This window comes from Panthera onca, chromosome A1 (genome assembly GCF_046562875.1).
Source record: "Panthera onca isolate mPanOnc1 chromosome A1, mPanOnc1 haplotype 2, whole genome shotgun sequence".
In the NCBI taxonomy this organism is placed as follows: Eukaryota; Metazoa; Chordata; class Mammalia; order Carnivora; family Felidae; genus Panthera; species Panthera onca.
Window position 1 is genome coordinate 228,414,568 of NC_138339.1, and position 16,222 is coordinate 228,430,789.

The following is a 16,222-nucleotide window of genomic DNA, read 5'->3' on the forward strand; positions in this document are numbered from 1 at the left end:
TAAGTCCCTTGCCTCAAAAAAGGTCACTGTTTCTATGGTGAAGGGATGCCAAGTTCAAAAATGAATACAAACCCAGTAATGAATAGACAATTCAACATGTCCCCACATGGGCTGCAGCCAAGCCAGCATGCAGTGTCAGTGCATCAGGCTGTGGGTAGAGGGAGCAGGAGAAAGTGGAGTCCTGAGGGGTTTATCCCACAGAAAACCTAAGGCTTCATAATCAGGAAAGCTCCTTGAAGTGGCCTTGTTCCCACGAGGCTGTGGAAGCCTGAGGCGACATGTCTCCACGGGGCTGGCGTCGTAGCCTACTACACCTTGCCAGTGGCTTCCACCCACAGAAATAGACAGCACCGGGGTAAGGTTGGCCGGTTATGTAGCTTAAGCTGAGCCCAGCTGATGATCTGAGCTAGAAGTAGACGAGAGAGCAAGCTGCGAGCTGAAGGAGGACTCAAAATCCACCAGCCCAGGTAGCCCTACAGGATACCAAGCAAGAGGGTAAGGGCCACCAGCATACCAGAGGGGAGGAGGCTCGAGAGGAGCACGCCTTACCCTTCAGCCTCTGCAGAGGGCCCTTGCAGGAGACCTATGTGTTCTGCAGTCAGCAAAGGGTGGGAGGACCCTATCTGAATAAACTCGCTCTCTACTGTCTCAGCAAGGATTGTGCTATAAAAGCTTCTTGGAATTATTGGTTCTCTACTTTCCACAAGAAAACAATGATTTTGTACAATCTCCTAAGAACTGCTGTTCTTTCCATATGTGCTTATTATCCTGCATACTGGACCACGTGTACTGGGCCTGGCCAGTGACTAGTTGTGTACGTTACGGGGACAGGCCTGCGGAGGAGAAACCAGCAAGCAGATGAGATACAGTTTCTTAACCCTTATGTAACACGGAGGCATCCTGACTGGTGTTCTTGAGGCCTTGCGAGTACTTGAATAAAACCACAAAATGGTTAAACAACAATAGCAAGTGCTCAGTTTAAATAAAGCAGTTTATTTTTAGCTGAGGATCAAACTCCAAATTAAGTGCCTTCTCTGTGCCAGGCATTACAGCAGGGAAATAAGATATCTGTATCTTTAGAGTTTATTACTGAAGGCTCCAATTTCATGTTTGTTTAAGCTACAATTTTATTTTTCTTTTCGGTCTCACTGACGTTCATTTATTTGGTATTGGCGTATTCCTTCTACAAAGGATCTAAATGCTTATCTTAGGACAATTCCCTCGTCACAAAATCCACAGCTATACTGATATCATATATTTCATTTCAACAAACTTTTATCAGTCATTTACTGTGTCCAAGGAACCGCAAAAAGGAGCAGGGATTCCCCATTCAGAGGATGTTATGTTATTCAGGGATGTTATGGTCCCGTCTCGGGGGCAGGTACAGGCACAGTTCAAGGGAGAGTAACTTCTATACTGGTTAGAGGCATGAGGCGATGCACTGGGAACACATGCTTAAAATGTAATTCAGAGAATGAGGCAGCTTCATGGATGATATGACATTTGAACAGAGCCTGGAAATATCCATAGATTTCAGTAGAGGGCAAAGTAGAGAATGGGTATTCCAAGACAAAAGGATATGTGTCTAAAAACAAAAAGTATTTAAAGCGTGCAGTGTGTTCAAGAATAAGTGAATGGTTCCCCAGTGTGACTAGATCTTAGGATGTATGGAGAAATGGCTGCATTGGGAAATGGGGGTGTAAAGGGAGATTGGGGGCGCATCTCTGAAGGCTTTCAGATGTCATTTCATAAATCGCACATAGCTACTGACAATTTGGGAGGAGAGTAGTGATTGAGGCTGAATATTTTGGTAGAAGGGTGGATTGGGGAGGAAGCAATGATACCATTTATAGGTCCACTGCAATAATCCATCCATCCACGTGTCCATCTATTCATTCAACAAATATTGATTGGACACCGACTGAGCCCCAGGCCCAATTTTAGGTAGTAGACAAACATCAGTAAGCAAAACAGGAAAACAAAGTTTCCTGCCCTCAGGGAGCTTGTGGTGTTCTAGTGGGGAAGACAGACAATGAGCAACATAAATAAATAAACGGTGTTTATTTTAGTGACAATGAATGAAGACAATGAATGAAACTGGGAAGGGTGGTGTGAGTGAGGGGTTTAACTTTGTGAAAAGGGACCCAGGGAAGGCTTCCTGGAGAAGGGACTTGAGTGAGGACTTGAAGTGAATGAGGGGTCCTGGATGTCTGAGGCAAGAGCGTATCCAACAGGGGAAGCAGAAGACGCAGAGGCTCTGCTGTAGGGTGAGCCTGGTGTGCTCACGAGTTAGCTGTCCAGTTTCAGCAGGGTTGTGCAGAACGAGGAGAGACAGCAGCTGCTTCGGTGAAAGCATCCGTCTCTGACTGGTGGGTTTGGTGAATAAGGAGTGAGTCAGAGATGACTTGGGGTGTTTTACATTGAGTGACCTAGATGGATATATATCGTGTTAAAACAGCTTTTGTAGGGGAGTCTTGATCTCATCAAAGAAAGAGGTGAAGTCAGCTAAGAGTGAGTAGGTAGCCTAGGATTAGGGCTGGGAATTGAAACCAGGGACAGCCTTACTGGGCATGAGTAGAAGGACTGATGAACGGTGTTTGTAGCTTAACAGTGGCCTTGTGTATTCAACAAACATATTAGCACTTGCTGTGTAAGGAACACTGTGCTGAACGCTGACCATGCAGAACTGGAGTATGCTCACCAACGGAGAAGAAAGAGAAGGTTAGTAAGTTAAAATCTGTCCTTTTATCAGACTGGAGAATGAGATAGCATAAATATGTAACTTCTCCAGAACAAGCCCAGTTGTGATACAGACACATTTTGGTGGGCTGATTCTTAAGAGGTCCATTTAAAAAACAAAACAAAAAACCCTTTCTCTCTCCTTTTCTATAGAGTTGAGTGCATTAGGACCTAATAGCTGTGTTCTTCAATAATTAGCCCTGCCTAAATCTATCTGTAGGACTGAGTTTCCAAGCAGTGTGCTCCTAGGTGCCTCTCTGGGATGTGGGTGTACTCTCAAAGGTTTATAGGTCTGCTAAAGATACTCAGCTCCTCAGCCATTGGGCTGGCTGAGCAGGGCCTGGGATAGCCAGAGGCCTTGTCTGATGACCTTGGGTTTCCAGCAGCATGGTTGTTTACCCTAGTACAAATGTGATACAGGCCACGCTGTGAAAACGGTTGCGAAGCATCTGTCAGACATGGTCCTATGGTACTCCCACTCTGTACTCATGGTCCCCAGCACAGCGGCCCCATGTGTCTGCGAATGTATGGTCCTATCGGTAACATGATCTTGAGCAATACTTCCAATGGATTTATTTGCATTTTGTAAGTTATATATGTGGTCCGCTATCATTTACTGTCTCAAGTCCCAAAGACCAAAGCTGATCAACAATTACTTATATACCTCTTTTAGATCATCTTCAGGACCATTTTAAATTATTCTAGCAGACTTCTTGTCTGGTCTAACTATATTTTCATTGTTCTTACCTTGCAGATGTGAATGTTACAGGGCTAGGGAGTGGGCATGTTCAGCTCTGTCACTGCTTGGTGACCACTCCTGCTAGTAATTAATATCATCTCTTCGTGGTATCTCTGTAGGAATCTTTTTACGTTACGTGTGCATTTTGTGAGGGTTAGTTTCTTTAAAAGTAAGCAGTGTGTTCCACATATCCTCTTAATTAGGTACGTATAGACTTCAGTACATCGTGGTACTGGGCAGTACAGAAAATGAATGTGCACACGGGATAGCCAATGCCAGCCCTCTGCACTACATAACTAACTCCCGCTCCCCACCCCCCACCCCCAGAAACCACCATGCAGGTGCACAGCTTAAGTAAGGGCACCTTGTATTAAATCCTGACGTGGACGTGGAACACTGGCATAACAGTTTATTCCTCAAAATATCTAAAATACTGAAATAAAATATTTAAAATTAACACAGATAGGAATTTCTAATCTATTCACCTGCATGCTGTTTTGGAGACCAATGCCCTTATGTCCTGTAAATATCCATTGTCTCCCTGTTTATCTTAATGATAACAGCTGTTAGTTGTCATGTCCTTCTCATCTGCCAACCACGGTACAGATATCATCCCATTTCAACCTCGCCGCCGCCCTATGAGGCAGGATTATTCTTCCTATTTTACAGATGAGAAAACTGAGACTCAGAAAAGTTCGTTAACTTGTCCAAGGTGGCATTGCTTCTAACAAATGGATTTGAAACACAAACTCTTTCAATCTTAGTTACTGCCCTCCTTCTGTTAGGGTCCGGGGTGATGTCCATTCTTCTGTTTATAGAATTTAACCCCCCAAAATACTGAATTTTGAGTTCTCGGGACACTCTTTACAATAATACTGTTGTGGGTGCTGCAAGTCTGCGTCCCACCTTAAATTGCAGCCCCATGATGCCTGGTTTGTATCCATGGCACAAATCTGGTTGCTATGGTATCCCTCTTATTAGGAAAATATTTGTCAGCTCCAGGTGGCTGGAACACCAGACAGGCTTACTGATACTTCAGTGAATACAAATAACGATTTAGCGGGTTATGGCGTAGTATGCTGAGAGCACAACACGGTCTCCAGGGATTTTGATGAGGTAGACCAGGGATTTACACAGTGTATTTCTACTGCCACAAACTTCAACTTTAGTCAGCTGGGTTACAGAGAGTAGCTAAATCTGCAGAGATGAACTAGGAGGTTACTGAAATAGCTGTTCTTGCTTTGAGGGAACATAGACAGCATTAGAATAAATGAATGTGTTGACCCAGTAAAACTAAGTTGCCATATCCAAAGTGGTGGCAGGACTGGGCGTTTTACTTGTTGGCCATCGATTTAAAGCATCTCCTTATTCAGAATGTATTCTCCTTCAACATGATTACATCCAGATAACCTCTTCCAGTAAGAAGGGAAGAACAAAGGAAAATAAATAAAACAGTTTACTAGAATCTCATAAAAGTTGTTGCACAAGAAGTGAAGAAGCATGGGAAAATGTGAGTTCTTTTATAAAAACAAATTTTTCCTTGAAGTCACTACAAGATTGAAGTTCACATAATATATTGGTATGTGTATGTGTTTATACAAGAGGGGGCTGTATCCCCAGGAAACATGTGAATCAAAGTCTCTATAGAAGCTATGGTCATTTTTTAAGATGAGTAACAGCATACATAATTTCCTTTTTAAAAAGCAGTTTATCATTCATCATTCAAAAAAAAAAAATCCATTTTCACTTTCTCCAAAGAAGCCCAGATCTGGGAATTGAGAACCTTTTTTTTTTTTCCATCTTAATTCTTCACTATTTCGAATTTGTCCTATATTCTGCCCCAAACTAACAAAGCATGATAGACTTGAAAAGTTTTCCATTAACAACCAAACAAGTTATACCTAGTTTATGTTAAACCAATTTCATTTCTGTGCTAAATACTTGAAAGTATGATGCTTAAATATAAATACATACTTCCATACCCAAAACAAATGCTGGTTAACCTATTTTATGATTTCTTACCATAAAAGAATCTACATTCACAAGATCCATAAATCAGGGTTGTTTTTTAAGATTCAGCCAAAACACTTTTTTTTTTAAAGGAAAAAAGCTAGTCTCCGTACTAAACTGGATTTCAGAGCAGAATATTTCCAACATGAAGTATTAACTAGTCCTCCATATTTAAATTAAGATCTATTTAAAAAAATTCATTTAACACCCAATTTTAAGGTAATACCTGTTTATAAAACTGAAGTATATTTATGGTTCAAAAGTCATTAAATATTTATTTATTTATTTATTTATCTATCCAGTTATTAAGCACGGACTGTGTTCATTGCCCCCATTCCTGTGGCTTTTCTGCTGAGTTGAGTTCATTGAATGTAAGTCCAGACTGAGGCAAGAAGGGCCAGGAGGAGTCTGTTTCTATGTTCTTGCTTCAGCCCTGCAAGAATTCTGTCTTTCATTTCCCCCAAATAAGTGAAAAGAAGCTCTAACAATCTTTGAGGTCTCTGGGATAATTCTGGACTGACTTACTAATAGAAAACAACAACAACAACAACAACACAAAAACCTCAGCTGAAAAGAACTTTTTTGATTCAGTTCTGAGAGGAAAAAAAGCATAATCCTATTAAATTTAGTAATCAGGCCCCAGTTGAGATTCTGACTGGCTTGATAATCACCATGGAGCCACAGAGTACTTAGCTGGTAGACAGCTAAAGTTAATTAACAGTACAGATTGCTGGATAAACCTCCCCATTCATTTTACTGATCTGTGCCCGTGGTCTCCCCCGCCCCCCACGTTAGGGTCCCCTTCTTGGTTTCCTTGTTTTCCCACTGCAAGCTTTGGTCAGTGGCAGAGGATACCCTGCAGTGGGACGACTTGGAGGGGCGTGGTGTCCCGGAAGGGTGGAAGGCTCAGGCTCAGAACGATCTGGGTCTGAATGCCGACATTGTCTCTGGTTGTGTGCACTTTCCTCCTGCTCATCTCGAGTGGCGATCATAATGTCTATCTCAGAGGGTCAGTAGCGTGTGCGATCATAGGGAGAAGGGCTTGGTACTGTGCTTTGTCTGGATTATGTCCCACAACAACGCTGTTACTATGCTGCCCTCATTTTGCTGCTCCCCTCCTCTTCCATAGCTATTAGCGACTTCCCCTTGCCAGGAACCTAGAATTTCCACTTAGAACCTTCCACAAGGAGTCAAGAAATATTGGAAAATATTTAGGAAAATATTGCTTGATGATTCACCCTTCTCCTCATTTTCATCACAGTTTAAGCACTGCCTTTTAGTTGACCTCTTGTCTATTCCTCACATTGTCTGGTGAGGTGACATATACATTTAATGGCTGACTAAGGTCTGAATAAACAAATGGGGAAATTATGTAAGTGAGTTTTTTTCCTTTAGTTGTTTTTTTATTTATAATTTATACCCAGTCTTCTTTCAGAAGGATGTGAAACGCTTTGCTGGGTTTTTTGTTTTTTGTTTTTTCTTTTCTATGTATTCCCATATGGTTATAAGTAAGGACTAGAAATGGAGCAGAAGCCTTTGGTATCACATATGGCATCACTGTTGTACGACCTTGGCACTTTATTTAATCTCCCTGAGCCTTGGTTTCTTCCTCCATAAAATGGGGATGATAATACTTTTTTAGAGGTTGTTATGAGGATTCAATGAGTCGTTGTATATAAATGCGTAACATATTTAGCATCATGCCTAGCACATGATATTAACAATAACCGTGCAGATACTTTTTAGCAAAATACCCAAATGGCATATGAGACAGTTAAAACAAGAATCAAATGGACTTTTTCGGCCCTATAAGCCTTCCTTATACAATTTAAATCAGGGAGAACATTCCTGAATACACTTCAAAAAAAAAAAAAAAAAAAAAAAAAAACAACAACCCTGCAGTATTCTAGTGATAATATTTATTTCCAGGAAAACAAGTATACATGATTATGATTTACAAGTTAAAGAATAATGGAAGCAAATTTACCAATATACTGTTTTAGCCTTTAAGTAGTTTATTCCCTGTTTAGTAAATATTCCCATTCCCATTATAGCAAATGTTTATCTCTAGTCAAACTATAAAATGCCTAAAGCTTTCACACGGTGTAGAATTTATTTTCTGGCCTTTTCCATGAGAGCTGTTTAGGAAATTGTCAGCAAATTTTACCATGCCACCATGTGCCTGACACTGTCAGGTGCTATAGGAACTGCTGAAAAGAAGGACTCCTGTTCACAGATTCCTGTAACTCGATTTCACAGAAAGCAGTCCAAAGCCATATGCACCAAGGGCCAGATTGCCTGGCTGATTTGCAGGCTGAGTGCAGTATGAGGTCATTTACCCAGACATTTTAATAACTGTCTTAGAATAACTGGCTGCCTTTAAAAAAATGCCCTTTTATTCCTCTCCCTCCAGCCAGAATCCTGTCTGTCTTCTTGTCCTTATTGGAATTAGATTACAAAACAGAAAGCGATCAGAAATGTTATATTTAAGAATAAAATCAAGCAAAGGACCGAGTTGGGGATAATGTGCGAGACAAAGACTCAGCAGCTGAGACTGTGGTTTCTCAGGATGCTTCTCTTGCTATGTCAGAGACCACAATATGAAATCATATAAACCATTTGGATTAGAGCTCATCAACAATGCTTTCCTAGCAACAAAGTGTAGGACTGACCTTAACTCTCCTACAGCGTTCATATGGGATTCTTGGATTTGGTTAGCATGGGTGTGGCTCTTGTCTACAGTCATGTAGCCAGAACATAGGTACGGTTTATCTCCTCTGACGTCCTGTGACATGGTTCCAATATGGCATTGCTCTCACTGATTTCAGATACTGTCAACATAACATTTTATCTTTTCAGATCACAGGATTTTAGAGCATTAAAAGACTCTAAAAGAGACCTCATTTTACTCATCTTACCAAGAAGCCTGGGATCAGGAAGGTTAAAGTGTTGTTCAAGGTCACACAGCTAGCTAGGCACTTTGGTGGTTTCACCAGGCATCCCTTAACTCTCCTTCAGAGAAACAGATTGTTCTGTAAAAGCCTCTGCCTTCTGCAGCCTCTCTTTCCCCCCCCTAATTTCTTTTTTAATATCTTATTTTTAAGTAATTTGTACACCCAACGTGGACCTTGAATTCACAACCCCGAGATCAAGAGTCTCATGCTGTCACAACTGAGCCAGCTATGTGTCCCCCAACTCATAATTTCTAATATATTTCTAATATATACGCTCCCCCCCCCCCCAAAAAAAAGTAAACCTTTTGGTAACAGCAACAGATGGACTATGACCAAATAGTTTCGTTAAATTAAAAGCATTCAGAAATTACTTCGCTTGCTATCTAATAACCCACAGTGGCCAATCATCAAACTTCCCCAAGAAAAGTACACTTAAAAAGCTGAAAATTGTGTGGACAGTTTTTTTTTTTTTTTTTAATGTAGTGATTTCACTTTAGTACCTGTTTATGTCATAACTTATTAAAGTAAATATACCTTTTAAACCGTTTACAAAATTCCACAGTCTCTTTGGAAATGTGAGTTTCTTAGCGTTGAAACTTTACTAGTTCACAGTCTTTTCTCTGTGTTCCTGACAGATGCACAGAGGTAACTGTACAAAGTTCAATTTCCTCTTCTTTCTTTTTCGTTTTAGAAGCCAGAGGGTTTTAGGTATGACACTAGCCATTGTGTGTGAGGAGAAATTGTTTTGTTATTCCTGCTAATTTCAGTACTAAGGCAGTGAAGCCATCTTGTTCTGCCAAAAGCCAATCACCCACTTCCATGGTATTAGCAAATCATTTTCTGCCTGTTTGGAAGGTCATGTGCTGTTTCCCGTTAAAGACTGTATTCAAATGAGCATTGGGACATTTTGGGAGAGGAGTCTGAGGGGTAAAATAAAAATATTCTAGGACAAAAAAATGCCTTGGAGTAACCCTGCTTTTTTTGTTTGTTTGTTTATTTTGAATTCTTGGATTTTTTTAAAAGACTGTGTGATTTATATTGGGCACATTGAGAAATGGCTACAGGATTCCAACTGTATGCCCTTTTATTTTTGTTCTATCGTGGTGGTGTTAAGAGCCACAGGCTTAAAAACATTTAAAGTTTTGCTTTCATGCCTATCTCAGTAAATCCTTAAGATATTTTTGAAATAAGCCAGGTTCAGGGTAAAATAAAGCTCAAATAGACATTCATTAACCATAATGAACTTTAGCCAAATATTTATTCATCAGTTAATATGAACTCACTAGATGATCACATGGTACCTAGTACAGCGAGAAGGTTGTTTTTCACCCAGAGGGAGTTAGGAAGCTAAACTTTAGAATAACATAAATCTAGAGTTGGGTTTGGGATCATCATTTGTGCAGTGGTAGTTAAAATGATTGAAAGTAGATTCAAGTTGAAAGTAAGGTGAGACTTCAGGTGGTACATTTCCACTAGTGACTTTCATTGAACTCCTGCTAGAAATCCGGAATACCCAGGACAGGACAAAGACAGGGAGCAAAGGGTTCAGAGAACCATCTTGTAGATGGGAAGAGTGACCAAGCTAAGCGAGATGAATGTATTTAGAAAGGTGAAATTGAGAAATGTGTCAAAGTTTCTGATTTGAGAAATAGCTATAAACTGGGCACTGTCCGTGAAGGTGCCAATATAGAGCAAGAAAGGTAAGCAACAAGTTCTTTCTTTGTTAGAAGGATGTTCATACGCAGTAGCCAGATGACCAAATACAAGTGTCCTGGAGTACTGGTGCCGGACTAACTCTACAGGTGCCAGCCACATATTTGTTTAGGTAGTCTGAAAGGATGCCATATTGTTAGAGTCCTTCTTCATTCCCTTCGCCCTTCCTTCCTCCCTTCCCCCTCCCTCTCTTCTTCCCTTCCTTCCTTCCTTCCCTCTTTCCTTCCTCCCTCCCTTCCTTCCTCCCTTCCTTCCTTCCTTCCTTCCTTCCCTCCTTCCCTCCCTCCTTTCCTCCTTCTTTCCTTCCATTCTCACTCCCTCCATTGCTTCTTTCTTATAACTAGTCATTTAATACTAGTGTTAGAAGACACAGCCACTTGGAGATTTCAGACAAATTATACATGTGCCTGCTATCACCTCTTGCAAATATACAAAAGGATTTTTTTTTTAATGTTGGTTTGTAACTCTTTCCTATGATTTTATTTCAAGCTATCCCTTGTGTTACTTTTTAGGCAGCAGAAAGAAAGGAAATGAAACATTTTTTAAATGACAAAAAGAAGCGTAAATACAAGTTGTAGTATTATTATTAATTTATCCCAACAGATACTAAACATATAGTTCCAGTATCTAGTCACAATTAGTTTAAAAAGGAAATATCAAATGCCACTTCATAGTCTTTAGCCTAGAAATCACCTTTAGCCTGAAAATAAATACAAACGTATAAGGGATCTGTGGGTCCTGTTGTTAAAGGAAAGTGTCCTACCCTTTGTCATTTTCACAGGGTAGTCTGAAGGGGCAAGAGAAGACCGAGCAAAGAAACCCACCCACCAGTTAGTATCCCTGCAGGGCATCTGCCTTTAAAGTCTGGATAACCCCAAAGTGGTTTTGAAACATATTTGATTCTCTAAAACTGATGAGCAGTGTAACAAACATGTTCAGTCAACTAAGATCGGCTTTATTTGCAAAGGTAGGGGCAGGGGTGAAGGGGACCAGAATTGCGTCTTTTTCAAAAGAAACAGTTTCACAATGTATCTTAGTGTAGTGTGTATTGAAAGTTGGATGATTTCCATGAAACGAAAATGAACATAAAAATCAAGAGTTTTAGGTAATATTTAGAGGGAAGTTGTGTGTGTGTGTGTGTGTGTGTGTGTGTGTGTGTGTGTGTGTGTAGGAGTAGTAGTAGCAAAGCATCCTCAGAAGATTTTTTCAAATTAACTCTCTGTGTGCACTTTGATTTTTCATTGCACACCCTTAAACCCACACAACATTCATTATTCCGTAAACATTGGCTATATACCTACTCTTCTCCAGGCATAAGGCGGCCATTGGGGATTCAACATCAAGTAAGGCAGAAGTCCCTGTCCCCAAAGCGTTATGATGTCAGCCAACTAAAAGTCTGTTTCCCATTCACTCTGGAATAAGATGTGCTCCAGATCTAGGCTGGCTGATCTCCCCGACCTCAACACGCAGCATCTGAGGTCCTGGGTCACCTGGGCATTGGCGCAACCCCTCGTGGATAAAGAAGGAGAAGGGGCGGTAAATCACATGGCAAATTCACTCGCGTACCTTTGCACAGAACTTCTTCCCGGGGCCTGGCTGCCAGCGAGGCTGGTGATCAGAGTCCACCCACAGGTTTGGGAAATATCGACTTTGCTTGTCTCTGCCACAATATTATTTTAAAAATCCTTAATTTAAAAACTACCACAGTAAAAATATCCTCTTATTAAAAACTGACCTGGGAAGCGAAGACTTATGTACTATATCCAGCGTATTAATTTTAATGGCAAATAAAACTGCCAGTCTCAATAAAATAGATGCCCATCCAACCGCTTATTTTAATTAGGTCCCAGATTTGCCCAGATTTTTCATAAATATAAGATTGATAAATTTGCTTTTTACATGTTTCACCCACCATTCTTTCTGAAGTTGCAGGTAGGCAGTGGAAAGGTGAAGAGTGAATCAGGAGGTAAATCAAACTCAGATAATTGTACAAGTCAGGTTAATACTGTGATGGCAATAATTACCTCCTGGAAAAATCAGGAGTTAGCAGTCTTCAACAACTCACTCTCTAATATGGACGGAACGGTACTCTTCTCTCCTTTCTGCCTGCCTTCCAGGCAGCCTTCTGCCTCCCAGTGCCTCTCGTCACACCCCCAATTCAAGCCTCTTACAGAAGAGGAAGTTTAGCCACAAGTTTAAAGAACAGGAAGTGACTCATGGTTCCCCCAGAGGTCAGGTGAGTGGGTAGTGAGGGAAGGCTGGGAGAGAGAATTCCAGATTAAAAAAGTAGCCCAGATGGGAGGGTGGCCAGGGCTGGAATTTGAGAAATGACAATGACATCAGCAAGAGTGGTACACCCCCACTTTCCCAGACAAGCATCTCAAAGCACTACTGTGAATTGTTCCCCATCTATTTTCACAGCATGATCGGGAACGGAGTTATCAATATAAAGCCTATGGAGAATGGTTGTAAATCCCTGAAGGGGAGTTCCATAGAGGAGGCTCCCGGAAGAATTTATCAGTAATTTAGTGCAGTCTCGGTTTTGCTGATAGAAACCATTATGCCAAGGAGAATTTTTAACCTAGAATGTGAGAAACTGAAGATAGATGACGTATAGATCTTTTTTTCTGTTTGGGGATCATTAATTTCAAATACTCTACATTTGATGATACCAACATTGTTGTGTTGGGAAGTAAGTGAGGTTATGGAATGTCTAAATAATACACTGTTTGGAGTGTAAATAGAAACCTCGCTTGACAGAGAAGACAGGAGTAAAATTTGAAGGAGGCTCTGAACTTGGAGTTAGCATGTGCACGGTGCTATGAAGGTACTCTGGCCCAAGAAGGAGGAAGTCCTTCGGAAACATCATCTTTGCTGTTTGTAGGCAACTGCAGAGTGTTTCAAACTGTATTTATCATCTTAAAGGGCATGTAAGAAAAGATTTGGAAATTTCAAGCCGAAGATCGACCATTGGCATTATAATGTAACTCCTGAGCTGTTTCCCTGTGAGTCGAGAGTTCTGTGTGCTAAGAGACCCTGTTGATAAGGTGGGGAATGAGAGGAACATACCCCACCTCCCATTTCAGTTCTATTTAGGGGTTTGATTTATTAGAAAGCATGTGGTTCTTTCTGTTCCAAACGGAATCCTTTCTCCCTATGACTTTATTTTGAGGCTGTGATGCAAATCCATGGTGTTCCTTTTTAATGTGAATGAAAACAATGAGCAAAAGGAAGTGTGGAGGTTTGGAATCTTTGCTGATGCTTCACAGGTCACTGGGGAGCAGTGAGGTTCTTCTCCACTGTCAGTGGCCGGAAGCACTCGAGAGGACTCTTTTTTACTCCTTGCTCTACATTTCTTCGAGCCTCTGTACCGGAAGCTTCCTTAGTTTGCCACGCAAACGTTAATCAAGCCCGTTGGTTGGTGCAGGATATGCAAAGACAATGCCTGTGGAGGGAGACAGGAAAGCAGAGTAAACCGAAAATTCCAGTGCCGGGTAAGTGCTGGGTCAGAAGTACACAGTGGGTGCAAAGGAGTGACAGGAGAACCTTACTTACTTACCGTGTGGCAGGAGAGGGTGATCTTCACAGGAAGGACTTCGCAGAGGAGGTAAAAGTGGAGCTGGCAATTACAGAGGGGGAAACAGAGGGGGAAGGAAGAATTAGCTGATTGGATGAAGTGGGAGAAAGTCATTCTAGACCTAGGAAAAGTACCTACAGGGCACAGCAGACTGGAGCGGTGGGAGGTGGCCGTGTGAGGGAACCAGGAGTTGTTTAGTTCCCCTGGTGTCCGGGGCACTGTGGCCAGCTGAGACACAGAAGGACGTGCCTGGGACCTACGCTGAGCTCAAGACTTGTATGCCGTCCCCAGAAGTTTGGATTTTACTTTGGAGGCATCTGAGAACCGTGATGGATTTTTAGAGAGTGATGAAATCTGGGTTCCATCTCTGAGGTTACCTCTGCAGGATGTTGGGTGCGCTCCTGAATAAAATGCACAAGTTGCCGTCAGAACAGAAGATCTCTTGCTGTTTTATGGAAATATATTGAAGAAGGTGTTTGTTTCTCAGCCAGCCCTTTCATGTTGCTGACCAGAGAGAGACTCTGCCTCCGTCCTGTGATCTTAAACCTATCCAACAGTCAGCCCTCAACTGCCTGTGCTGTCCCTCCGTGCGTCCCATCGGACTCTGGGTCCAATTCACGTCACTGTGGCTTGAACGGAGTTGGAATTTGCCTGAACCTCACGTTTTCTAGTGTTCAGGGAGACTGTTATTAAAAAGTAATAATAAATCACCTCTCTAAAAATGAGATTTATTTTTTAAGCGTACATCTGAGCCTCTTCAACCTGGCAGGATAAGAAACTATAGAATGGTACATCTTCTTGGAGCATCAAGTTTCTTAAAATGTGAAGGAAGGTTTTATTGTTTTATTTATTGATTTATTTTTATTTTTATTTTTATTTTTTTAACGTTTATTTATTTTTAAGAGAGAGAGACAGACAGAGTACGAGTGAAGGAGGGGCAGAGAGAGAGAGGGAAACACAGAATCTGAAGCAGGCTCCAGGCCTCTGAGCCGTCAGCACAGAGTCCAATGCGGGGCTCGAACTCACGAACCATGAGATCATGACCTGAGCCGAAGTCGGACACTTAAGCGACTGAGCCATCTGGGCACCCCTGGTTTTATTGTTTTAAAACAAGTGTGGGCATGTTATATTCTTCCCCTCTATGGGTGTAAATGTCAAATAAATTCTTTGGGGGCATCTGTTTATTTTCTTCTGCCATTTGAGTGCATCAGTGGAGAAAACGTGAACAGTACTCATTTTAGTCAATAACAATAGCTCCAATTTTTAAGCGCCTGCTCCTTGTTGATTCACATAGTTCATTTTATTCAGCAAATGTAAACACCAAGTGAAATCCAAAGCCCTGTGCCAGGGACTAGATTGCAACAGTGAACTAAATGGCCTTGCTCCTTGTGCAGTTCCTGTTAACGTCCTTGCAGCTGCTCTGAAGAGTTATGTGACGTTATGCACGTTTTGCAGATGAGAAACTGAGACTTCGCGACGAAACACAGTTTGCTCAGGGACCCCGGCAGTAAGCCCGTAGTCCATGCTGCTGGCAACTGCCACACTACCTTTCGGAAAAGTTTTTGGTCTCAGCTTCCTGTGTCCTTTCCCTTATCTGTTCCTGCCTTCACCGTATCCATTAAAGAAATTCATTGCTTTCCCCCAGCTCTGCTTTCCTATCTCTAGAAAGGAAGGAGGTCTATGAGTCACCATCATCGGTCGTCATCAGCCATGCCTGCATACAGGCTTGTTTTTATGTTAACTATTAACAGTAGCTGTAACAGCCACAACCATCACAAACCTGTATTGAGCCCCTACTGTTTACAAATTCACTCTGCTCAGACTGTAAGTCTATAAATAGATGGAAGTCATGGTAACATATGACAGGTCAAATAACAATTCGAGATGGCCAGAAATCATGAATGGTGGAGACCATAAGTGTTAGAAATGTTCAGAGAAGTCTTCTTGGAGGAGGTGCCCAATGAGCTATACCTTCAAGGAAGGAGAGAAGGGAGGGTCTTGTAGCAGACCCAACTAAATCTAGTGCCCAAAAGAAGTCACCCTACTACATCACACATTTTCCCTCTGCTCTCAAGAACCGAAGTCATCATAACTGAGTGTGGGGACGCCTCAAGAGAGGCATTAGTCTACCCTAATTAAAAACGTACACACTTTCCCCAGGGGCGTGTACATTCAGGGCTAGCTGGATAACTCCTTTGGAGGTGTGATTGGGGTGGCCTCAGGAAGTTGAGTTTCCTCTGGGGCATATCCGGGGAGATCTTGGGTGGTCCAGACTGAACTAGGCCTCGGATCTGTTCATGAAGAGACCAAACCCTTTTTGCTCATCACCAGAACTACCCTCCTCCTCCCAGAGCCTTCCAGATTTGAAGTGACTTGGACCAAATCTGACTTTCCAGCACTATTCCAAATCCTCATAGGAAGGCCTCTAAGCTGCGTGAGATTTCACGTCATTGATTTGTTATTGATTAAGACTAGGGCTGGCTCCCAGCC

General features: G+C 41.8%; 1 protein-coding gene across 8 annotated transcripts in view; it reads left to right on the forward strand.

The window, feature by feature from the left end:
- Positions 1–16,222, forward strand: part of STARD13 (StAR related lipid transfer domain containing 13) — a 237,322-nt gene that overhangs the window by 140,907 nt on the left and 80,193 nt on the right. Inside the window, exon 1 of one of the 8 annotated variants that reach the window (XM_060637379.3) lies at positions 13,517–13,649. The exons of the other annotated variants lie outside the window; for them this stretch is intronic. Within the exon in view, the coding sequence (XP_060493362.2) occupies positions 13,586–13,649 (64 nt within the window). The 5' untranslated portion in view covers positions 13,517–13,585. Of the gene's footprint in view, positions 1–13,516; positions 13,650–16,222 lie in introns of those variants that run through there. 8 annotated transcript variants of the gene reach the window in all.